The sequence below is a fragment of the Trachinotus anak genome, unplaced genomic scaffold (genome assembly GCF_046630095.1).
Source record: "Trachinotus anak isolate AG129_WGS33_773 ecotype Australia unplaced genomic scaffold, CSIRO_AGI_Tana_v1 ptg000010l, whole genome shotgun sequence".
NCBI classification, from domain to species: domain Eukaryota; kingdom Metazoa; phylum Chordata; class Actinopteri; order Carangiformes; family Carangidae; genus Trachinotus; species Trachinotus anak.
In genome coordinates this window covers 18,108,589-18,134,537 of record NW_027273861.1, presented here as the reverse complement: position 1 = coordinate 18,134,537, position 25,949 = coordinate 18,108,589, and the positions used below count along the sequence as shown (strand labels likewise).

At 42.5% G+C, this 25,949-nt stretch overlaps 1 protein-coding gene across 9 annotated transcripts in view; it reads right to left on the bottom strand.

Annotated features, from left to right (window-relative positions):
• Positions 1 to 11,458, bottom strand: part of LOC139627276 (ephrin type-B receptor 3-like) — a 61,813-nt gene extending 50,355 nt beyond the window's left edge. For all 9 annotated transcript variants that reach the window (XM_071488054.1, XM_071488061.1, XM_071488057.1 and 6 more), the window contains exon 1: positions 10,692 to 11,458. In XM_071488054.1, the coding sequence (XP_071344155.1) occupies positions 10,692 to 10,755 (64 nt within the window). In that variant the 5' untranslated portion in view covers positions 10,756 to 11,458. The remainder of the gene's footprint in view (positions 1 to 10,691) is intronic.
• Between the last annotated feature and the right edge of the window lie 14,491 nt (positions 11,459 to 25,949).

Genomic DNA, 25,949 nt, shown 5'->3' with positions numbered 1-25,949 from the left:
TGGACCCACCATACACATGGCTCACCTAGCCAAGCTAGAGGCTCAACCGCCAGCGCCAGAGTAGGGTGGGGCAGTTTATGCATCATAGCAAAGAAGAGGCATCTATGTAAATGAATGAGCTTGCACCTGGCTGAAATCCACCACCCACCAGCTATGGCCTTCCCGTGATGCTGGAATCCACAGTGCTAGCACGCAAGTCTTGCAAAGGTAACAGGAAGGTCAGACAACACATATAAACTCTAGGAGAAGACGCCTTGCTTTTCTTGATCTCGTTTTTAATCCCTTCTCTCTCTTTCATTTCACACACATGCATTCACACTGCTACACACCATCAAAACGCCATATTTCTGGGGAAGCGAAGCGGATAAGAAATTAAGAGTCTTTGAACTGTCTAGATGTTTCGAGCCTGTTCTTCTCCTCGCAATCTCTGAGCTCCCCTGCTGCTCTGTTGGGACGGGGAGAAAGGGGCTGATCGATGGGGTCTGACAGCAATGAAATGAATGGAACCAGCTGATTGATTCATTAGCAGAGGTGCGAGTGGATGTGGATGGGGGCTCTGACCCTGAGAAGCGGGTGGGTGCATGGGTGAGGATTTTTTTTGGGGGGGTGCATGTGTATTGGGCAGAGGTAATGTGTGCATGCATGTGTATGGCTGTGTGATTAAGCAACTGTCACCATTCATGTGTGTTCAGTGTGTGTGTGTGTGTGTTGAGAGGTCAGAAGGGATTTCCATAGGGTGTGAGAGGGGAAAGGGAAGCTGTTTATGGCCTGACTTGGCACAGAGGGAGGGGGTCAGCCTATATTGTCCAGTGCTTTCATCTGGCTCATTGCAATTAGTCTTTCACAGTGCTCACTGTCAAATCCCTGTTAAAATCGCAGCTAACAACCACCATGTCACACAGGCCCACACATACAGAAATATATATTTGAGATTGCATGATATGTATGAATATGTTTTTATCCTCAGTGAAGTAAACTTGCAGTGAGAACAGACATCGTCCTGTCAAAAGGAAGACAGTCTGCCGGAGAACAGACTCTCTTTTAAAAGTGGAGCAGCTCTGTGAACTGACTGAAGCTGATGGCAAACCCACAGGGTGGCCTCCACTCCCATCCTCCGTCTGCTGCTGAAAACACACATCATGAGTGTATCTGTGTCGCACACACACGCATGCACACACACACACACACACACACACACACACCAATATATAGCTGTCATCTACAGCTCTTCCAAATGGACAAGTGTTAGGACCATCTGAGTAACAAAACCAACACCTCCACATCTGCTAGATTGCCCTCACGAAATACTTGCCTAAGTAAGGCTTTTTAATCTTCCCTTCATTGTCCTCTAAATGTTACACTCACTTCGACATTAAAGTCACTATGTCACCGAGACTCCATTTTAACTTGAGCGGAGGTTAAATAAATGCTCCTCACAGCTGGCAGTGCCTCCAGGAGACTGCAGCGTGGAACCATGGGGATTATGTAAATATCTTGACAAAAGGTCACGTGTGAACGGCGCTGCTGCCACTGAAATGTGTTGGATTCAACCTGGTTGAGCTGCGCAGAAGGGGACGTCTTTAAGATTGAATTTGGTGCACTGTTGATAAGAGAGCAGGGGTCTGGTTAAGCCTGCTGCTGTTCTCGAGAAGACAAAAAGAGAAAAGGAGAAATATTTAATGGAAGTGGGGAGCCCTCCTCTTGCCTGCAGGCCTTTTGAAGTGTAGATCAAGTGCAGGTGGCGAGTGTTTTTGACACCAAGGATGAGAAGTGGGGCAGGATAAGGTGTAATAGCGGCCTGCTGCAACCCTGCACTCCACGTGAACAGACCCCTTACCAAGTAAAATATACACCTTTCAAACACTCTTGTTCTCACACGTGCATTATGGTTAATTACAGTGGACATTTGAGCCCATCATATCAGTCATGACTCCAGAGTTTCCCTTGAAGCTGTTCCTATCATCACATGTAAGCTTACTCAGGATAGCTGTTTGAAAATTAGCAAGTTTTCCTGCTCTTGAAGTGAACGGGGCCTGAGGCTAGGTCCTCTGCCTCGAAAAGTCCCGCCATCAACCACCCAGCTATGGTTAAACTCAACAAAGAAATTTCTCTCCCCATTTCCCCCATCTCCCTTTTTCTTCTTACATTTAACAAGACTGGCAAAGGCTGAAACCAGGTGATGTGGCCTTTCTTCCCCCTCAAGGCACACCGTTTTACAGCAGCGCTCGCTCTCCAGACAGATGTAACTGGCCATTTTTTAAAGTCAAATATCAAAGATCTTTTTCTGCTCCATCGGCAAAATTTGTTACAAGAGTCTGTGGCTCGTAAAGAAATTGTGGGAGGAGGCCCTGAGGTGGATCAGACTGCAGCTAGGAGAAGTCACCCCCCCCCTCTTAAACTCCACCCTTCAAACCTCCAGTGCCTGCCATTTCTGTGCTTGCCAACAGATGAGCAGCCATAATGACCATCGCATGTCTGTACAGGTTCTTAGTCATCTCTCATAAGTGCTCCATGTCCTACATGCAAATAGCACAACTGCCCTGATCTGTAGACTGTCCACGATGACAAAAGAAGTCAAGCGCACATCACTGACTCAGTCTCCGACTGTGCTTTTTGATCTTGTTTGTGTGAGTGTTAATGTGTGTCAATGAGCTGTGGAGAGTTGCGCAGTGGGTCTCTCTAAATACACACATCCTCTTTCACTGTATTTTTATTCACCACTGGAAAAGGATAACCCCTGGAGCTTGATTGTGTTCAGATAGCTATTGTTGCGGAATAACAAGACCAGCCTTGGAGAGTTGCCCCCCCCCTCTCAAAATCATCCAGACAGACCCCCATGTGACCTCTGGGTAGGGGTCACAGGACAAGGGTTGAGTGTGGGTGGAAAGCACAGCAGGTCCTAACTTACTTATAATCTGGTCATTTTGACACATGGTACTTTCAGATACTTTTTATGGACGTCCGGTGTAGACAGGGCCAATAACACGCCAACTCCAGTGGCCATTAATATTATGTCAAACATTTCATCAGTATTATGAAAGCCATTAATATACCTTGGTATGGACAGAAGAGGAAGAAGATCCCTCTGTGAGTGAGCTCAGCAATGTGAAACACCCATCATCCATCCATACACACACGTGCATGCATAAAATTTTCATTGGGTTTTCCCATGCCAAAAAAAAAATTTACACTTTGTGAATGTGTTTCTATGGAAATAGCAGAGAATAAAATTGTAAGAGAAAAAATAAGTCTGACAAGATTCACATGAGTAGCCTATTTGTCAAACAATTATCAAAAAATATCAGTACTAATAGGATTCATGATGAACTTTAGTTCTTATTAATGACACGAATACAGAGGCTGGCATCTCCATCTCTCAGCTTCCATTACATAGCTCTTTAAAAAAAAAAATCTAACCACCTTAGCTAGAGAAGGGAGCAGACTTTGACATACTCTACCTACAGCAACATACACACAAACACACACACTCTCACCCCCTTGATGAGCCACCCATCTTGCTCTCACTGTTAGCTCAAAATCTCCCTTGTTCTCTTCCTCTCATTCAACGCCCGTGTGTGTGTGTGTGTGTGTGTGTGTGTGTGTGTGTGTGTGTCGCTCTCTCTTCCTTGTTCTGCACGGCTGACTGCAGACAGCATCAGTGTGTCTGTGCGGTGGGTAGGCTCGGGCACATTTGCCCTCTCCTGCTTGCTCTCGACAGTGGGTGTCAAAGACTTGCCTTCCCACAAGGCTCCTCTGTTGGATGCCAGGATGGACGGCACACACAAATACCATACACAAAACAGCCATAGGCGCAAGCTGCATTCTCACATACAGCTTTGGAAATGGTCCAGAAAACAGCTTAAAAGATCACACTGTGACGTACTGCTCGCTACGGCTTGTTTCATGACCACAAATATATAACCTTAAAGCAATCACGACAACGCTGTGATAAAGGACGGCACAGTTTTAACACTCCACGCAGCTGCATTAGTATGACTATGATTGTAAAAAGCAAGAGTTACATGTGGTAAAATACAGTAAGAGTTGTACGAGGTTGAACAGAGAGCAGTTATCGCTTAAGTTAATCACATTTTGCTACCTGTAATCACATTATGCACGTCACAGTTACTGTATGTCACATACACTAGATTGGTGTCACTTTGCAGTGTCATAGAAATGGCTGAATTGAACGATTTTAATTATTAGGACTAGCTGCTTAGAGTTGTAGCTATTATGCACATATAGCCACAACCAGTGGCTATATGCACAGAGTTTGATAGGATTTAACTACACGGTGAACTCGCTGTAAACTAACATCCACAGCCTACAAAGCCTACTGTATCAGCCTACTGTAACAACATTTTTTACTCTCATTTTTCTAATGCTGGTTTTGTATTCTACCCCTGCTGATCCTGTTTTCTCCAAAAGCCAAGCTAGAGAGCGCCTTTATGATGCAAAGCCCAAAACAAATACAGTGAAACGGATTTGACTTGACAACATCCCGCGTGTCATATTTTCTCATCTTCAATAGAGACTCCACAGTACAGTTCAACAGAATCAAATCTGAATGGACAACATCCACATTTTCATCCCTGCAGCTTTATTTTCATTGGTCATCCTGCTTCCTGGTGTGTGAAGGCCCCAGCAGGCCTGACACGGCTGTTGCTTGCCTACATGTGAAATTCCAGCTCGGTGAATCTTTCCGTGCCGCCATTTGAGCTATGACCCATCAGTCGGTGCACATGAGCACTCCCGCAGGCCCACTGCATCTGTAAAGTCTGTCAGCTCTGCTGCTGCTCTCTAGGTCTCTGATCCAAATCCGCCCCATATCCCAGCCACCACCACCACCACACAGCACCCACTCCAACCCCTCCCCATTCCATCCCACCCCAACTCCCAACATGTCGTCATCCACTCCCCCTTCTTGAGCGCCTTACGCCAATCTGAACCTAAGTCACTGTACATCTGTTCAACATGGCTGCTGCCTAGCATATGACCTACTGAGTGGCTGGGATCCCTGTCGAGGTCAAGATACCAGGATACTGGTGAGGGTGATGGACTGGAACTGCTGCTGCCTCTCATGTCTTTATGGTTTTCTTTTGTTCGTTTATTCTTTGAAACAAAAGCGGATCTGTGAATGTCATGACGAGTTGGCATTGTTGTGCCAATTTTTTTATTTTTTATTTTTTTCTCAAGCAAGTATGAGAAATTTAAAGGCAACGCCAATGCAAATGTTGTTGAATAAAAGGCAAAAATAACTTTAAACTGTGCATACACTTTTATAGTGAGACACAATATAATGATAATAATAATAATAATAATAATAATAATAATGGTAATATAATAATAATGATACAGTGAAGCACTTTGTATTTTATTCTTTTTTTATTAAGCTGTTATTATAATTTTTTAACAGCAAATTCTTGTTGAAATACTATTTATATATATATATATATATATATATATATATATATATATATATATATATATATATATAAGCTCGTGGAAATTTTAGTAATTTATTATTTATTATTTAATTATTTATTATTTTAATTTTTTTCCCGGCTCATACATAAATTACTCTATTTAGATGTAAATTATTATTATTATTATTATTATTAAGATAGAAACCTTTGCCCAATGTGCTTCGCGGCTATTGCACAAGAGGCAAAGTCATCCTTCACCCTGCAAATTGATTCAGGACGCATTGATAAATATCCTTATGAATTGGTAATTGCTTCTACCCAGAAGACAGCTCGGCTGTCTCCCGCATCAAACCTGATTCTGCGCTTTTAAAAGGCTGAGCGGCGCTAATTCGCTCGATCAATACGACCGCATCAATTGACACTTTGCACACTCTGTGTATGTTGTGTGGGTGTTTATGTGACTCTCTCTTATTACTGCACTCTTCCAGCACTATTATTTCTTAGTATTAAAAATCATGCAGCTCAGGCTCCTTTTTCTATTTAGAGACCAACTTTCTAAAATAAATAGCCTGATAACCCAATTAATCCAGTATGCCTAAATGAATTAGATAGATAGATAGATAGATAGATAGATAGATAGATAGATAGATAGATATAGGTGGACAGATAGATGGATGCTGACCTCCACATTGCCCTCCACAGTGATCCATTAGTAGAATTGCCAAAATGACATAGCTTTTATTTTGCTAATTCACTTCCACGCCTCTTTAGCAGGTTTCCACTCGGCCCTTGAAATGCTTTGTGTGATCGCCACCACTAATAGATCGCTTTGTCACAGCAATTGTGACCCTAAACGCATTTGTTCAGTAATTTGCTTTTGAATGTTATGCAGAAGAGCTCCTGGAGTAAAGTGGAACACAGCAGCTCGACTGTGAGTCCTGCTCGGGCCACACATGCTGCGCTCTTAAATAAAGCTCTGGTGGATGAAGGCCTTGAGGACTGCAAGTGTCCCGGACAAAACGGCCCCGTTACTCCTTCTGTCAGGAATGTTAACTGTGTTCGAGCAAGTTACGGCCCTCCCTATATGTAGGTACCAAACTTGGTGTTGTACTTTTTTTTTTATGAAAATCAGAGGCAACACGTATCAATCAAGTCGCCACAGGCCACTTCTTTGGCTTTTATCAGAGGTGAAAAATACATCAGCTGAGCATTTGGCAGGATTTCATTTAAATGACGTTAAATAACCATACCTATATTTTAACTGAGGCATGTTTTATATTGGCGGAAATCGAGTTTACGCATGTTTTTCACCTCTGGCATTCTAATAGGAATATAGTAAGAGGAGATAAATTATTTTTTTATTTCTCCTCTTAACATGAATCACTTTTGTAAGAGTGGTGTCCGCCTGATGATCACCAACTGGAAATAATAATTTACAAACCCCCATTCCCCTCCTTTTATGATTTGCAACTGCCGAGTAATGTCTTCCTCTATTGATATTAAAATAATAATGATGACGACTGCGAAGGGAGCTCCTCTGCTAAAGAAAGAGCAGGAGAGAATAAATCATGGGAGTTTGATGAGAAATGTGCCAACTGCAAACAGGCACAGGAGAGCTCCCGTGGAGGTGTGATCTCACCCACGTTAAAACATAAGCATGTGCGCTTCAAAGGCCCTGACTGTGCGTAATCATTCCACGAAGCGCACCGCCATAAACAGGGGGAGGAAAAACACGGAGAGTGAGTGCGGGAACCCCGACCATAAAAGCCCATTTGTCTTAGTTTAGACAGAAAATGATTCCAGGGCAGAGTTATTCCAGTGGAAGTCTTCCTAAGAGGTTTTGAGTTCAAAGTGCAAGCAGAACGGGGCTGACGTTTTTGTCATTGTAAATACACACCAAACTTTTTCACCGAACACAAGTTGTGGTTTTCACCTGAAACTTGACAGGTCGATCGACTACAGATAAGAAACAGTGATACATCTTCTTTCACCATAACATGAGCACTTGAATCCCATTACGCACAACAGGGACGCATTAAGACAACAAACTCAGACAAACGGCGTCGACGTGGGTCTCCTGCTTGTTGGCCTGGCCTGAATATCATTATGCTGCCTGTGCTATTAGCCTTTTTTCTTTCTCTGCTTCCTTCCTCCATCACAAGTAATTTACACCGAGGAGTAACCAAACCGCCTGTGCGCTACACAGGACTGTCATCGACGCAATTTGTCTCCTCTGTACGCCTATAGCAGCTGTAGGTCCAACAGCCAAGGCCTTTCTAACACTGACCGAGGCCACAGGACACCCTGACCTCAGCAGCACTGCGGCGATCAGCTTCTCATTTTGACAGGAACACATCGTGAATTTCATGGTCAAATGAGAGAGTAGAAAACACCTGAAGTGGAATTAGAGTTGACGATCAAAACTTAATGAACACTTTCAACACATTTCAATATCCAAACTAAAATAATAATTAAAAAAAAAGAATGAGTCAAATAAAAAAAAAAAAAAAAAGGAAATGTAATTATTTTTGCACAGAGACACAAAACAACTGTTATGACTAGAATAACAAGCTCTGCGCGAAATAAGTGGTCACTATCTTGGGCCTCTTGAAAAAGTCAAACAGTTTAATGAGGAGCAGTGTATGGATAGATTCAAGTGCTTATTCGGCATTTAAGTTTGCAGCTACTGTGGCACTTAGAAACAGGCAAAACCCAGAATGTAATAGGCCCATAAATTAATAATTAAAAGCAAACTAAATTTACAAGATAAAAGACGCTGGGTTTAACTATTAGGCTACATCTCCATTTAAGAAGCAGATGTGAGAAAGAGGGAGATAGAAAAAAGAAAAGAAAACATGGAGTAATTAAGAGCGTTTTTCCCCGGGCTGTGTGACCCTGGGACCCGGAGAGACGCACCGTTGGGCCGGGGAAACGTCCCCCAGCCAGGCCGCTTGTTTCTCCCTAAATCGCCATAAACCCGGAGATCCCAGAAAGAAGTCCCAGCACCGGCCATAAATCACCCGGCTGTATTAAAAGCTTAGGTAAACCCCCTGCCAGGTCAGTCGGGTACAATTTATGGCATCACTTATGTAGGGAATAGATTGTTCTAACGAAATACATCAACTTGAAGCCAGTGCGCAACCAAGTCACTGTCAAGAAAACACCAATCTCTCTCTCTCTCTCTCTCTCTCTCTCTCCCTCTTTTTTCTCTCTCTCTCACTCTGCCTCTGCCTCTAAAGCCCCCAACTTCTGTACAACAAGAATCCACTCATCCATTCAAGCCATGTGTTTTAAGTCAGTGCTTCCCAACTGGGGTCCGGTGACCTGCAGGGGTCACAGAGAGGGGTCCGGGGGAGGGGGGGGGTCCCAGGCAAAACATTTTGAAACAACAATTTCAAGATAATTTTATTCAGAGAAAGCTGGCATTGTAAAAAAAAAGTAGTGCAATGCACATCCATCTGTCTGCAGAGCAAGGCCCTGATTAATTCTGCACTTAATTCAACCTCAAAAAGTAGTTTGACTGGTGCTCTACGAGCGAGTAGGTGACCCCTATAGGGAGGCTCACCATAGCGCACTCCTTCTCCCTGTTAACAAGAGGCACCAATAAAACAACAACCGCTATCAGATAAGCTTTGGACTGTTTTCGGTGCTGTGCGTGTGCTTTCAGCCCTGGTCCTCACAGAGGAAGCCGTGGTGAGGGGAGCAATTTAGCCAGAATGGTGATTACATGAAGAGATCAAGAAGCGGTGTGGTCTCTTCTCGGCACTTTGCTCACACTGGAACAGGCCTTACCGATGTTTTCTCACACCAGGGTCAAGACACCAGAAAAGTGAGACTTGAGTCAAAAGCTCGCACAGCGGTGTTGACCCCACTGTTTGAGTTAAAAAGAGTGGGTGATATTAATAAACAATCCCTTGCAGTGAAAGTTTGTGCCTCTGACACTTTATAGGCAGCCGATCCCCTGACATTTCTGCCTTCTTTCCAACCGTCGACGTCAAAAAATGTCAAAATAAAAGCTGCGTTGAAAAAACATGATTGGTCCGATTCAACTCTCTGTCAGGCGTATTCGCATTTACTTTGAGGGGGAAAAAAAAACACTCTAAAGACATTATACGGACAGGTCGAGAAACAAGCTGAGATAGAGAAACGTCTACTGAGCCAGTGGCCCACTGTCCTACTTTCCTACTGGCATCACAAGCCAACCGGGAGCCTCGCCTGAGCCCCAGCATTCATAGTTCAAGCTTTAGGCCCCTCTCAACCTTATTTCCACTGTTTCTGATTCTTCTTCCCCCAAACAGAGCAGAGGGGGGACACTGAAAAATGCAGGGAAGAAATAAGGCAAGAGTGAGACACTTAACTTGCAGAGGAAAAAAAAAAAAAAAAAAAAAAAAAACGGCTTGAATTTCCCATCGATTTTACGCACGGCAAACATCAACACTCAGCTAAAACAGACGGCTTTGTTACAGAAAGCGACTGCTAGTGCATATAACTGTACATAAACAACTGATGTCACTCGAAGAAGAAAAAATCATTAAAAGAGCTAAAAAAAAAAAAACCGAAATTAACACGCAGGTAAATGAATGGTAGTTAATCTGGATTCATTTACTAAATTATATTTTGAGGTCCAAAGCTGTTTGGTGAAGGCTACATTTTGTAAAATAATTGTACATCTTATCTAAATAAGCCTAACTGAGTATCAAATAGACTCCTATCGGATTTTCCAAGAGTTTACTTTAGACTTTAACTGATAGTCCACATGTCAAGAGGCCACACACTCCCACAGCCCTAAAATACACGCAGCCGACCTGGGGGAAAGTGTCTGAGTGGGGTGGCTTAGGTCCGCGACTCCCCGATGAGATACAGTGTGGAGCTAATTTCCCTAAAGTGACGAAGAAAGCAGCAGCAGCCGGCAAAAGCTGATGTTACAAAAAAGAATACACAACTGCCATTGAAATGGATGAGCTTTCCTTGACGCGCACAACAATAGTGTATTGAAACCTGTACCGGCCACAGCGCCTGGCTGCGTAAAGGCAGTAATGCCATTAGTGATCCCTAAAAACGAACCAGATGGCCACTTTGAAAATGAAACGTTGGTTTTAATTCGGGGATGACAGAGAATGAAGATCTGAGGTATAAAGGAGCCTCAGCCGCTGCGGTACCCAGCCTCTGGGAGGCATGGGTGCTGGCTGGCTTGGTATGGAGGAATAATACGCGTTAGGCATCCTGCAATGCAACATAACACCATGTGAAGATGCAATTTCTTACCTTCAACGGCGGACACCACGGGCAGCAAGAGGCTGCATAAAAGCAGAAAGTAATCCATTGTCATAAAGCAGTCAGGTCGGACATGTAAATAGACCCACGAGAGAGAGAGAGGAGGGAATACAATCCTGGGTGATCCGACGCTCCACGCACCCAGTCCCGTCCCTGTCCCAGTCCCAGCTGCGTCAAACCACCAGGACCAGAGTCACCCCCATTCACCAAAACACGGAAAGGTGAGAGTTCGGAGGTAATAACAGCCTTGGTATAAAACGCTTGAATGATAGCAGCCCGTCTCCCCGTTCAGTGGTCTCCAACGTGCTTTATCAAACCAGAGCAAAGGTATCGGGCGCAAGTCTTCCAGTCCCTTCCCCTCGCACAGAGCGAATCTGCTGAAAACAGGTAGTCCAGCCCGCGGTCACCATCCGGAGGGTATTTCCAGCAATATTTCGTTGAGAGTCAATGAGTAAAAAGAAACACTAGCCTTCTCGATCAGATCCAAAGAGTTCTCTTTTTTTGTTTGTTTTTTTGTTTTTTGTTTTTCTGTGGTCAGAGGAGCAGAGGCAGAGAAAGCCGCACTTGTGTCAGAACCATGGTGTACCGTCCCAGCTATAGGCATGTGCGCTCTCACATGCGTCCGCGATCAAGTGTTATTCCCGTGAAGAAACAGCCGCGCAGTTTATAGATGTTTATTCCCTGAGCGAATTTATAAGCTTTGGCTGCTGCGTGAACCGTCTGCTTCGCTCGGCTTGTGCACTGGAATGAAGCACAAGGCTGGGGAGGAATAAGGAGAGAGAGAGAGAGAGAGAGAGAGAGAGAGAGAGAGAGAGAGAGAGAGAGACCTGGGGCGCACCAGGAGGAGGGGTTACGGTCGAAGCAGCTGCACTAAAAAAAAAAAAAAAAAAAAAAAAAATGTCTAGCACCTTGACAATCATTTAGTCTCACAGTTTCTATCAAAAAATGAAACCATTTTGTGTTCATAAAAGGAGGCTGCATTCACAACATTTTTACTTCGTCCCAGAGCCGTGCTTGTGTCTTCCGTCCGCACAGCTCCAGCAGCTTACACCAGACCATCCTCTCTGTCAGACACCACACTTAAAACACGCCTGTGGCAGAAACAGAATACATCCAGGTTTTTGTAATAATTCGAGCAACATTTTTGAAATGGATCCCCATTTGTATTTTTTTTTAAAAGGATTTTCAAATCTCAAATTAAAATCTTAATTATGAAATTAGTCCCTTCTCTTTTTTTTTATTATATTATCTCTTTTCTGCAGCGTGTCAGTCCGCCCTGCCTTTCTCGGGACTCCCAGCTCCTGCGGAGACGTGGACGCACAGCGCCCCCCCGCGGGTCGCTCTGTTTTGATATAAAGGAGAAAAGAAGTTTCTGCTGAGTTTTTTTTCTTTCTTTCTTTCTTTCTGGACCTTGATTAAAACGTTTTCTTTCTCCATTGCATTTCTGCAAAGCTCTCGATGACTCCGGAAACGGCTGAGGTGGACACTCACGGACATTTCTTCCCCGAACTTAAAGAAAAAAAAAAAAAAAAAAAAAAGACCCCGCTCGTCCGTGTCGAGATTTTCTGTGAGTATGAAAAGTGACATCATCACACTCTCGCGCTTTTTTATCCTCGACTCCGTGTCGGAGAAATGATATGGATGAATAAAATTCAATTTTTAATACAACGCTTCGATAAGCTCATTAAAAAAACAAAAACAAAACAAAAAAAAAAACATCAAAAGTTCTCCTCTAATTCGCGGCATCGAAGTTTTCTGTGAAATGAAAGATACTAAAGTCACGGAGAAACTTTCGGAGAAGCGACGCTTTGGCTTGAGCGGAACATACACTTGTTTAAATCGCCTGCTTGTGTTTGTAATAGGCTAATAATAATAATCATAATCATAATAATCATAATAATACATTCGACCGGGCAAAAGGCAGCAGGCAGGGTGTTTTGGTTTTTTTGACTGCACTACTATAAAGCTGCAATTTACTTTTCCTCTTCCTTGGATAAGTTGAAGAAGCATCTCTGGTCGTGACCAGGCTTTTACAGCCTTCCTCCAATCTCTCTGCCTTTACAGTCGTTTTATTGTATCACTGAGTGCTTTAGTGCACAGTCAAAACAGCAGTAAACAAAGTTAAAGAATGTGCCCAAAACAATGCATTTCAACCTTCAACACAACAAGTAGACCTAATGTTAGTTTTTATTTATTCACAGAAAAAATATACATATATTTTGGCTTCGAGCACATTTCTCATTTTGTAGGGGTCATTACAGTTCTTTAAATGAACGGAAATAACCCCTGGGTCTCTCACATAAACTCCTGTGATCTGCGGGGGATTGAAAGGATCGCTGCAGTAACTCAGCACATGCTGATGTACAGGGAATAATTCAATAATATTGACACTTACTTTAATGCTGAGTAATATTTTGTCAATTTTTTTTTTTTTTTAATTAAGCAATAGTCAAGTGATGCCTTTAATGAAGTCAGAAATTTATAACAGAGCCAGAGATGTCAGACGCAGTTCTACAATATGAAAGGCTGAACTTGGCACAGTCAGCATGAATAGCCTGCTAGGCTTCCAAATAGCAGAAGTCCACTACATTATTAATCATGTTGAATATTGATGTGTTCTCTGCTGTATTCAGGGATAAGAAAAACGTGGAGAGCTGAACACTGCTCTCCAAATAAAGTTATGATTATTAATGTAAGGGATTTGCTGTATTGCCAAGTCACTTCTATTGGTTAACTTCATTCCGTATGCAAAGAAGAATAGCACTTGTGTATGGAGTTTGTAGCCTGCTCTGGAGGTACATAGAGAAATGTGTGTTGTGAGGAAATGAGACCTGTGAAATGTCCAAGCAAAGCCAAATGACTGGTCGGTTAGTGTGAAGTTGAGAGGTGATTGGATGCCATTTCCTGAGAGGTGCAGCAGAGAGAGTAACCATGTGCTCTGTTGTGTGTGTCTCTATATTGTGAGTTAGTGTTGCCAGTGTCACGGAGTTGGCTAATAATAAAAATAAATAAATAAATAAATATATAAATAATGTTATAAAAATATTCTGCCATTTGGCAAATTTGTGTAAGTTCACTGTGAGTAGTGCTACAGGGATCAAAGAAGTTGTTGCTTTTAAATTCCCTCTTCCATATTTCCCAATTTCCATTTTAAAAAAACATAAATTTTTTAAAGTTACTTTTGTGTGTGAAAGGGCAGAAATGTTGACCGTCATTAATTTGAAATATTGGCATTTGATTTTATGATAAGCTAATGTTGGTCTTTAAAGTGAGATTGCAAAGCTCACATACAGATTTAAATCAGAATGTTTGTAATATTGTAACTTAGGTAAAATAGGATTTTATTTACCTTTGGAAATGTTGCTGACAGAGTCTCCTCTCAGAATGTTAGGATTCCACTGCATGAAATAACCCAGCACGTATAAAACTGCTCTAAAAGTCTTATTTACCCTCTTGTTTAGGAATGTTGAGCTGCTGCCACCTGACTGATATCAGAGAGGAAAAGTATGAAGACGAGACGGACCTCCCCGGTGGAAGTTTTTCAGCTTTGTGTAATAGGCCAACTGTCAAAGGCATGTTTTTACAAGTTGGTCTATAACAATATATACAAGGGTAAACTTTCCTGTTCTTATTGTGAATAGAGAACATCTAAGAGACCAAAATATCAAAATATACCATATAAATACTAAATGAAAAGAAATATAAAGAAACAATAACCTTTGCTGGTTGAAGGCTTTAAACAATGCCTGTGACACATTTCCTTCAAACATCTGTTAGCGTACTTCACCCCTGTGATTGTTACTGCTTTTGTTTGGTGACATAGCAGCTCAGCATGCGGGGTAACAGCCTTTAGAAATCCTAAAAATATCACATCCACAACAAGTTAAACAGCTAGTAAATAAAAGTAACTTTTATACAAAAACATTCACTGTAAACATTTTGCTTCCCCTTTATTAAAGAAAAATCAGATGAACATATTTTATTATCTTTTTCAGAACGAAATTCTATGCAAATAATACTTATTGTTGTTCTCATATCATTATATTTTCTGTCGTGAATAACATTAGCATTAGTACTTTAAAATACTTTAAAACTAGAAAAAGAGAGAAAAGAGGCGTTAAAGGCCACCTCAGACTTATGCGAGATATTTTGGGGGGAATATCCCACTGACACAAAATTTATCACACAAATTCCTGTGTACCTCACAACGACATAGTCCGTCTGAAAGGAAAATCATTTAATAAGTGAAGCAACGTGGGTAAGAGGATCTGTGGCAGCTTCAAAGAAGACTGTCTCATTTGTTGCCAAAACCACCGAAGCCCCGGGCTCCCCTGCCTGGTCGCCATTAAAGGGTGAGTTCACGGCTAACACTTCTGTTCCTTCTATATGCCTCTGAGCGCTCCTAAAAGGAAACGAGGTAGAAAGACTTATGCCAAACTTTGCGAAGAAAACAAAACATAATGATAAGTTGAAAGTTTTAGTTTTTCTTTGGAGTATGTCACATCTTTGAAGTTTTTTTTTTTTTTTTCAAAAGATCAAAAAGCAAAGATCTTGGTCTATAATAAACAAAAGATTATCAGGGGTAAGTCTCAGAGAATTCCTGCACCCTCAACTGTATGCCAATGTAAAAAATAAGTGTGTCACACCATAAATATGGACTTGGTATAAACCAACACACTGGGGGTGGGGGGGCGGGACTTTTTCCAATGTCTGGAGCATCCACATTAATAAATCGACGGGTCTGTACTTTACAGCTGTGGTCAGGTTTTTACAAAACTTCTGGAGCAGGTTTATTTTTCTACGTTTTATAGTGTGTGTCATTTGGGTCCAGTTTGACGGTTGAAAGTTTTCCTGTCTATGAATGGCAGCAGTAAAACTGTATACACAGCCCCGTTGTTATATAATGACTTTAACTGGTCAATATTAGATCTGAAAACACCCACAAACACACGCAGATAGTTTATTCCTGGAGACGTTAGATTGATTTTTTTTTTTTCCTGAAGGCTTACTGTAACCATTACCCATAACCAAAAAATGCTTGATCATAACCATTACTCTTACCTTCACCCTATAATATAATCTCACTGAGCACAAGGAGACATTTTGACTCTTGCTGAATCCAACTTCTCTGTAACCAAATTCATGGGGATGCCAATTTTGTCCTGAAGCAGTGTCTGATCTGGTTTTAAGTCCACAATTTGTTCCAAATGCGACCCGAAACAAGTACATATAAACACATACTGTACACAGACACAGAGAAATGGTCCACTAAGTGCTCCTGAGAAGCACCTGGCACACATTAGAAACTCAATAAGTAAAGTGGCAGACATTTTACTGCCATACGGAAATTTCTCAAGCTTACACCTACTGCGCCCTCGCCAGACCCTCGCTAACCTCATCCATCCTTCCTCCCACTCATCTTGTGCCAGGATATCAGTGTCTCTACTTTCTCTCTTAAAACGCAACATGCGGACGCACACACACACACACACACACACACACACACACACAAACATAGATCCAAGACACTTTCTGACACACACTGACCTTCTCTTTCCTTTCCTCCCTCACAAATCACATGCCCGGACGCAAACACAAACACACACATTTAACCCCCTCTAGCATGCACAAAACTCTTGCAGACTTCAAACACACACACACACACACACACACACACACACACACACACACACACAGACACATATACACACTCTGTAGCTCTTATGTCTGGGTCTGGTCTAATAGCAGCACTAATGTGATGTGAGTGTGAGAGGATCGCTTCACTCTGGCAATATTGAGGGAATGGTGAGCTGCTGGTTATGTTAGAGTGTCTTTTGACATGTGTGTATGTGTGTGTCTTTGTGTATGTGTGTGTGTGAGAACAGGCAAAGAGTACTGGTTGTACTGGTGGAGGAGGAGCTGGTGGTGGGTGGCTCTGGAGAATCTCACAAGGGCTCAAAGCTGGAATCCAGGCAGAAAGGAGGTGTGTTTGTGTGTGTGTGTGTGTGTTGTGTGTGTGTGTGTGTGTGTGTGTGTGTGTGAGTGGGAGAGAGGGGGCTGTTCACAAGAGTTTTTGGGGGTGGGGAGGCGTGGGGGTCTAATCCTCCAGGCCTTCACCACTGACCGAGCACTTAACACAGGATCACAAATGCAGCCCCGACTGAACCCCCTCAAGACCACCATCATCCGCACTCCCCTACACACACACCAGCACAAACACACACACACACACACACACACACACACAAAACACCACATCCACTGTCTGGGCCTCCAGCTCCAGTCCTGTCGCTGTAAATCTGCACTTCCTTGCCAACCCCCTCGCTCTCCACTTACCTTCCCACCACCAACCTCTGCCACAACCAGCTACTGTGCGTCTCTGGTGAGTATCTATCACCTTTCAGCACCTTCTCTACCTAACTGAGAAAAGATATACTTCACTGTCTCAGCCGACTGCAGATTTATGACTCAACCTCCCATCACCCCGACCCCGCTGTCTTTGTGCCAACAGACGGACAGACAGGCCGTCATAGATAGACGCAGTCATACACGTGTGAGGATCAGGCTGTCACGCAGGCACACACATGCACAGCTGACAAACAGCCTGAGCATGCATGCAAATTACACACTGTGCACACAAAAAAGGGAGAGAAATATCTTTTCACCACTGTGACAGGATTACGTAGAGAACATGAATAGAAACAGGCAGAAGTCTGACAGGGCACAGGAAATTTGGGTATTGAGGTTGAGGTGGTGGATATGTGATCAACAATCTGGCAACCGTGGTTCAGTTCCTGACTTTACATGAGACTTTCAACTGTAAACGAAGCTTTTCAGCCTCATCATAGACTCAACCAAGGTTTCAGTTGCCTAGCCTTGACTGTATTTGCTGAAATTGATTAAACTCAACTACTGGCTATTATTCCCATGTGACTAGAAATCAACCTGTTCACAGTCGAGAAACCATATCTCCAGATCTGTGCTCACACTCATAGTGTGCACGAGTCTGATTATTCCAGGAAACCTTTGAACAGCTGTTCTCTTACAAAACAACAGGTATCACTACTTCTCTTCCAAAACCTTTTCTGTTGCTGTTAAACATCACCTCTCGTGTGCCAGGGAATCTGCTGAGCCAATATAACAGCTGAACTGCATACAGGCTGAATCAAAGTTGTTACTACAAAAACGGCAAGTAGAAAAAATTTACACGAAAATGTGATCAAAAAGTAGCAAAAAGTCTATCAGTTTATTTGCAAAATGAGTATGGTCTTAATTCAAAATCAGTTCCTAAAAATCATATACAAAGCTAAGAATACCTCAGTCCACACACCTCTCGCTTATTCTCAATATATACTTCACTTCTTCGTCTGTCTTTCCCAGTATTAGGTCTGGCCTGAGTGGCAGAGCTGGTGGGGCAAGGTCAGTGTGGGTACACTAGGCAGTAGAAACACTGCTGTATGCTTTAGAGCTTTTTTCTATTAACACACTGGAAAAATCCCATGCGCTGTGTGTTGTTACAATTATAAGTCATTGCAAATGCATGGTTTTCCCAATGCGCGACCTGCTCCCTCTCTGCTCCTGAGGTACGCCTGCCTGTATATTACAGATTTATATGCTGTCTGCTTACGTCCATAACTGAGCCTGAAATATCTCGAGCCTAACTCGTGCCAACACAGTTGCTTTAGATTCATAAATATTCTGGATGGTTCCATCGCAGCAGAGGATTACATTCATGTTGAGAAAGGAACGCTCAATTTACTTTAATAACTAAATGTTTTGAAGAAAATACAGCCGTGACAAATTCACAAGGACAAGGTGAGGCAGTAAGGAGGCTCCTGCAGGATCCGTTTGATGTCAGCCGATATCAAAGGTCCAGGATGAATAATCACCGGAGCTGGTCCAATAACAGAATGATTGATTGGCCCAGAGCCCCACACTGTCTGAGATAACATTGTTTAAAGCGTCCAAACACAATGTCAACACGGTGTCTCCCCAGTGGGCCTCGTTCTTCCTCCATAACCAGAAACTCTCTGTTGACCCCTGACCTTTCAGCATGTCCAGCTGCAAAATGCAATCTTCCACGCAGGCTGTGACCCTGAGGGTTGGCAACAGTGGCAAATGGGGGCAGATGCTTTCTACTGTAGGTTATTGGAGGTCACTATCAGCATCCCTCAAAAACAAGCCAGGAAATTAACTTATTAAACAGGCCTGGGGGGATGTTCTGCGATTGGAAAGCACATCAAAGTCTGTAATGGTGTAGTTACTGCTACACTGTTGAGGCCATTGACTGAAGCAGAGGTCAATAGCGCTGTTTCTTCTTTTTTGAGCATCAAATCACAACAAATCAGCCCTGTCTAGTTACTGTCAGTCAGGTGAAAAGGGATTTTCTTCCCCCTCAGTGTCCAGCTGTACTGCAGCTCTCCCAGAGGTAGTTAGTCATGACAAAGTTTCTAACCACAAAAGCACATGGTTTCAGTTTAGCCCTCGCTACCATTCAACATGGCTCTCATCCGGTCGTTCTCTCTCTCTCCGCATGATCACACCACTCGTATACGACATACCACGACCCAAAAGCTGTGTAATGGAAAGCAGGGAACTTTAACCACCACCACCACCCAAAATCTGAGTACCTAAAAGGAAATGTCAGCCACATCCCTGGGTAAATGCTTGTAATATTTCTAAAGAGTCTTCCTGTATGGGTAAGAGGGCTCTGCTGAAAGATCTGAAAGCTGATTCCAAACACCTAAACCTGGGCAAATTGTTTTGCAGAGGTGCTGGTGGTAAAGGGAGTCAGCTGGTCAACTGGTTAGCTGCTTGTTTGCATGGCCCACTGGCTGCTGGGCATGTGGTGAGAGAGCACAGACACCTGGCAATATGGTGCAAGACTGTAGTCATTCGGTATGTGCGTGTGTGTGAGTGTATTTATGTGTAAGCCAAACCCTTATGACCTCAGTGTGGGTGGGTGTAAGGTGGTCTGTGTATGTGTGTGCGCATGTTAAGTCCTTATTACCTTAGCGTATGTGTAATGCAACTAAAGCACTTATTACCCTGGGATGGCATCATGTATGAGTAAATGTGTGTGTGTGTGTGTGTGTGTGTGTGTGTGCATGTGTTTGTCCCTTTTAGCTTCTTCCTCCATACCAGATGATACTCCCTGGATCATCTGGCAGCCAGGACTGCCACAACATTAGGAACAAGCATTACTTACCCAGATACAACTGTCATGTCATGAGTGACTGTCCTGATACTCAAAGACATGATGAAAGGTTTGATTTTTAATCCATCACTGCACAGTTTGATAAAACTAAGAAACAAATTGGCTCACTATGGTTTTTGCTGTTATATCACTTTATTTGTCTCCATCCTAACAGGATGGAGATGGTTAAGATTTCTTTTGTTGTTTCATAGCGGTGAAAAAAAAAAAACACATTTAAAATATTCAACAGCAGCTTGTCTTTCCTCTCATTTACTGTGTATGATCCCCAGACTTCACCGCAAACTGTTTTCACTGCAACTACTTTCTGCCAAAAGAAAAAAATAGTTTCTTTTGAAAACTGTTGAAAGCATATTTTGTGGATTATCCAGAGCAACCAGGACGTTGTTTGTGGGAAAAAAAAGGTGTTGTTGTACAACTTTAAAATTTAATCAAACATATTTCCATTAATCCCCATTGTAGTGAGGTGCAGGTGGAAATCTCAAACATGGATTTCACAAAACCTAACTAATAAAAGAAACTTTCACATGGCTAGATATCACTAAGATATTATGTTTTTGTTATTTGGATGCATTTGGTTTCCTCTAGTACTCTTCAGAAATGCAGTAACAGCAATTAAGTATATAGTGAAACAACACAAATGTAAATATTAGTGTGTGTACAAAAAGAAAAGAGTTGGTGGGACTGAATGAAAATACAGAGGGTACTTTTTTTTATCTAGAACACAAACGTATTCTCAAGTACAGCTGGAAACAGCTGCAGTAGTTAAAATTCCATCTTTTATGTCTGTGCAAAAGCAGTACAGTTACATGTTCATATGAGTGCCTTTACTGCATTTTTTTTTTTTTTTGCTTTTGACTAAACTATTGCCTGGATGAGCACCCTAGCACATAAAAGTCCAGCCAGAGATGAAACAAGCGTTCACAGTCACCCTGCAGTTTCACAGTAGTCTCGGCCTCCACTAGACTTGAGGCAGACAAAGCAGGGCAACATTATTTTCTCTGACGTCCATGCACTTACTCATGATTACATCATCAACAAGTGCAAGTAATGCTGCTAGGCTGCAACTCATAATATCTCACCTACTTATGAGTCACAACAAGTTATGCTGCTATAGATTCAGGTGGAATGTTTTACACATAATTACTGTTGTATTTCGTCTGGTATCGGAGGAAGCAGGCACCATAACCAATAATCACAGACTGCGCAGTGCAGATGACTTTCAGCAAGCTTGTGTTGTGGCTGATGTTGATTCAAGTTTTGCTTTGTTGGACTTGAACTCACTTACATGTTTTTAAAAGGTGGATCAGAGAGTTGAAGGCTTTAAAGCCTGCTCTGCATATTAGTCTATCCGTTGTTTATACTGTCACTTTTACAAGTTTGAGAGAGTTGTTCGGTTTTTGTGTTGTTATATCTTTTGAGGTGTTCTTTTAAGCTTTTTTAATCTCAAATATCCTATCCAGTCAGAGTGCATCACAAAATCAAAGCTAAAAGCTGAATGAAGTCTGCAGCTGGTCATGTGGGTTTAAATTAGAGATTTGGAACAAAAGTTTAACATGTTACTTTCTCCACTCATGCATGCTGTGACAACTGACTGGTGGACCAAGAGAAAGGCAAGATCCCTGTCAGAGAAGGTAATTTGGTAAAGCGGATATGTAATTCAAGAATGTGCACCCATGCACAGACAAGCCTGCACAGTATGCACATGGCAGTAGGGATGAATGCATGCAGTTGGGTCAGCCGCGCACACACCAACACAAACACATGACTGTACCCAGCAAGCATTTGACAGACAGCAACACACAAGTTCAACCACTTTCCAATCCCCAGTGACATTTACATGACACGCAGGTTGACGTTAACCCAAACACGCACACATTTTTTTCTCAATATGATATTGTGACCCTCCAGGAAAACATTAAAGCCGCTTTGGAAAATGTTTTGAGCTGGTATCGTAATGGTATTTAGTTACTGATTTAACAAACCATAGCACGCTGCACAAATGGAAAACATATCATAATCATTTTGGAGCTATATTTGAATGGGCGCAGTCCCTCATATAAAAAACATATTCAATGCTAAAATGTTCACTGAGTGTGCATGATTGCATACACACAGGCACAGACACAGAGACAAGTTATGAATCTGCAGACTCTTTTTTTTTTTCCCCCCCTTAAGCCACCCCACCCGTCTTTACGGCACAGATATACACACACACACATGCAAGGAAACAGTCACACTGACAGCACCTACCCACACACTAGCCCGTAACCACCAGTCAGCCGCCTTATGCGTGGCGCTGATACAGACAGACAACACAAAACGCTCTGCCAAGAAGCAATCAGTCAGAAAGAGTGCCTCAGTGATTTGTTATGAGCAGGTGCTATGAAGAAAATTGACAGGCAATGTTTTATCAAGACAGACTGAATTTACTGCCGGTAAATTGATAGTAGACATAATGAAACAATAAAAATGTCTACAGCACCAGCCGGGACGAGGTGCTCTGTGGTTGCATATACGAGTGCATACATGTGTGCGTGTGTATATGTGTGCACATGGTGTGTGTGCATGTTAGAATGAGATCCATTGCTTTCCATTCACCAAACCCCCACATTACAGACTCTCATTCATGCCCCATTGTTTTCTTAACTGATAAGGAAGTACTTGGGCTGTTTGTAAACTGTGTGCCAACAATGGGAGAGCACAATAGAGCTATTGAAAAGCCAGAGAGACGGAGAGCAGGGTAATAAGAGGGAAGGAGAAACAGTGAGAAGAGCAAGTGTGTGTGTGTGGGGGGGGTGTGTCTGTTTGTGTGTGTGAGGACGGAGAAATTTACAGCTAATTTTCAGCATTGTTGCATTATTTCATGTCTCCCTGCTGCAAGTCATCATAGGGTGTTTAGTGACTTTGCCCAGTGCTCTATATTATCCCTCGACCCCTCCCACCACACAGGTCTGTCACCCATGGCGATGTGAGTGATCTCTGTATGGACGCTGCTGAGCAGCTCAAGGGGGCATCTGGTCTTTTTCCCCTCTCAGTTGCTGAAATGTAAACACCCCAGTTGCCTGGATTTGCCAAATGAGCACCTGGTATTTCAAAGTGGCCTCCTGGCTGTGACTTTTTTCTCCAGTTGGGGTGGGAGGCGAGGCTGTTCTGCATTACGGAGACGTACACACAAGCCCGCTTGCATGCACACTCAATGTTGTTCACCACAAACGTATGGCGGGAGTGGAGACACGGGGTGAGACAGGCCAGCAGGCCCACACACGTACATGTACACACTGACACAACTACTTTAACTACAAAAAAAGGGAATGCTTAGGTACATGCACACTGTGAACTCACACACATACATAAACCCCACACTCCGTCATTCTCTCACCTGGCCTTGTGTTTAGTCTATATGCAGTGTAATGGTATACGGTAGGATTACTGTGACCCTCTGAGGTGCCGCAGTACAGCGGTGTGGTGTTTGTCAAGACTGTCTCTGTCCTCGGGCCTGTGGGGCTGCTGCAACTTGTCATCAGAACAGTTAGCTACACAGAGCTAAGACAGATCCCAAACCTTCGCACTGTTAATCCGAGAAGAAATTGGGGTCATCACACAGAATATCCATTGTAACAATAAGAACAGAAAACTTTAAGGGTCCACTCAGTTTCATCTCCACAGTTAAAAAAAGTTTTCTATTTCATGGACAAAGAAAAAGAGACATTTTTCACCCAATTAAGTAAGTTTTTCTCGCACAAAATGAAAAATGTAGGCTGAACTTCAAAGCAGACAACTGCACTCTGGAGGATGAGGTATCCTAACATTCACAAAAGTAAAGTGGATAAGACCACACTGAGTCAAGACCATCAGTCTTAGATTCAGTCTTAGATTCAGAAAAATACAGCTTTACTTTCTTGGGTAATTTACAGAATCAAATCAAACTAAATTACTCAGAAGGAATTGTAACAAACACATTTTGGCACATCAGGGTGTAACGATAGATACCAAAACTACAGCAGACCAAATTGGAAATTTGGAAATCTGATTAGCTGATAAGCATGAATGGTTTCATATGGTAATCATGTCACACATGATTAAATCCGCAACACAATGCTACGCGGTAAACCTAATGAAAGAAAGAAGAAGAAAAAGATAGAAGTTTGTTTAGTTGACAATTAATTTATTTGCCAAAAGTATTTTGAGAGACATCAGTTCTTGATAAATGTTATTATTTCTGAATATTAATCTGTTTTTGTCACAGTTTCTTTTCTTCCTTTGTCATTTTTGATGAAACTGCATATCTTCCCTACAGTTTGATGGACACCCCTGCTGTTCTAATATTGCAAATAAGCCTATTGTACCCCTCCTATACTCCTCAGCTTCCTTTTTATCTTCCTTTTCATACTGACTTTTTCAACATGGCAAAGGAAGAAGAAGAGCTGATAAAATGTGTGTAGTTGGTTTAAAATTTGGGGGGACTTCTGCATAAAGGAGTATGCAATCCCCCTGTGCTCTGCTCACTAAGTTGTTTATGGTGGCAGTTACCAAGCCAGCTTGTGGCCAGATTTTATTTAGAAATAAATAGCGTGTCTGAAAATGTATTATTCTTGTTCTTTTTGCCCAGACTCACTGAAAAAGATGGCAAATAAGAACGGCTATAAACAGCAATAGTGTTGTATAAGAAAACAAGCGAACAGATATCATTTTACACACCCACAATGCCACAAAAAAATGCAATCATTCTTATGACAAAACTGCAGCCTGCCATAAAAAATAGATATAAAGACAACATCTCCATTTTGCCTGGGGAACATTTTACCCATCCCCTCCTAACCTCTTCCTAAAATGGAAACTGTTGTGTTGTTGCTTTCGCTGATGTGATTTGTAGTTTGTTGCTTTTGGGGCTGATTCACATTCATGTGATAACAGACTATGTCATGTCACTGCATGCCTCAACACTGACAGTGGAGGGCAAACGCTGCCTGTCTGTCTTCAGTCCACACTGACACAACATGGCCTACACCCACTCAGACCTGAATGAGGCATCATGGGTAATAAGGTGTCTCCTTTGAGCACCCAAACACATTCCATGACACTGATTCACCAGAATCACCAGATGAATGAGAATCTGAGTTGTGTGTATTATTTATGTGCTGATGCACACATGGTGACAATGATTTGTGTTTACACAACTGGATAAACGAGTGCAGAATTTGGGCTTGAGTGGGTGTGTGTCTGTGTGTAAGAATCTTTTTTGTGGGACAAGTGTTTGGTGTGAGAGTATACATCAAAGTGTGTGTTTTTAAGTCTACGTGTATGTGTGTGTGTGTGTGTGTGTGTGTGTGTGTGCATTCTTGTATGTGGGTCTGAATGTATGTGACTATTCTGTCTCAGTGAACAAGTCAGGCACACTTCTCCTTTTATGCTTTCAGGAAAGTTTTCACAAGGGACTGTGATACCCTCCTTTACCCACTCCAGCACAAAAGTGGTGTTCTGCCTTTGTAGCAAATCCCCGTTTTCTCAACTGGCTGCATCCACTGGGGTAACAGAACACATTCTGCAGACAAGCATGAGAAACACTCAGACAAAACAGACTACAAACAGCAAGCACGGGCACAGAAGTGCTGATAACGTCAGTCTCTTCTTCTTTTTTCTTTTTTTTTCATCTCTTTTCCCGTCTCCATCAGGTACGAGTCATTGTTTTGTCTCGGGCATTTTCTGCTGTTCTGTGTGAATGTTCAGAAGGCTCCCATGGGTGCTGATGGGGAAAAAAAAAGATCCTGGCAACATTTCGTATAGACTCCCCAAGGTTGCAGGACCTTGAGTCTTTCTTGCTCCCTAACAACAGCCCACCTTTGCTTTTCATTACCTCTCTCGTCTCCTTTTGCCCTTCCTTTTCTTCTTTTTCATCAAAACTTCCACAAAACCGGAGCTCTGTGCTCTCCTCCTATGCGCTGGGGGCAAAGGTGCTCTAGATTAAAAAGAACCTCGCAAATTGAATTCACACTTGATGAAACAAACAGATTTGCATGTGTCTATTCGCCTGA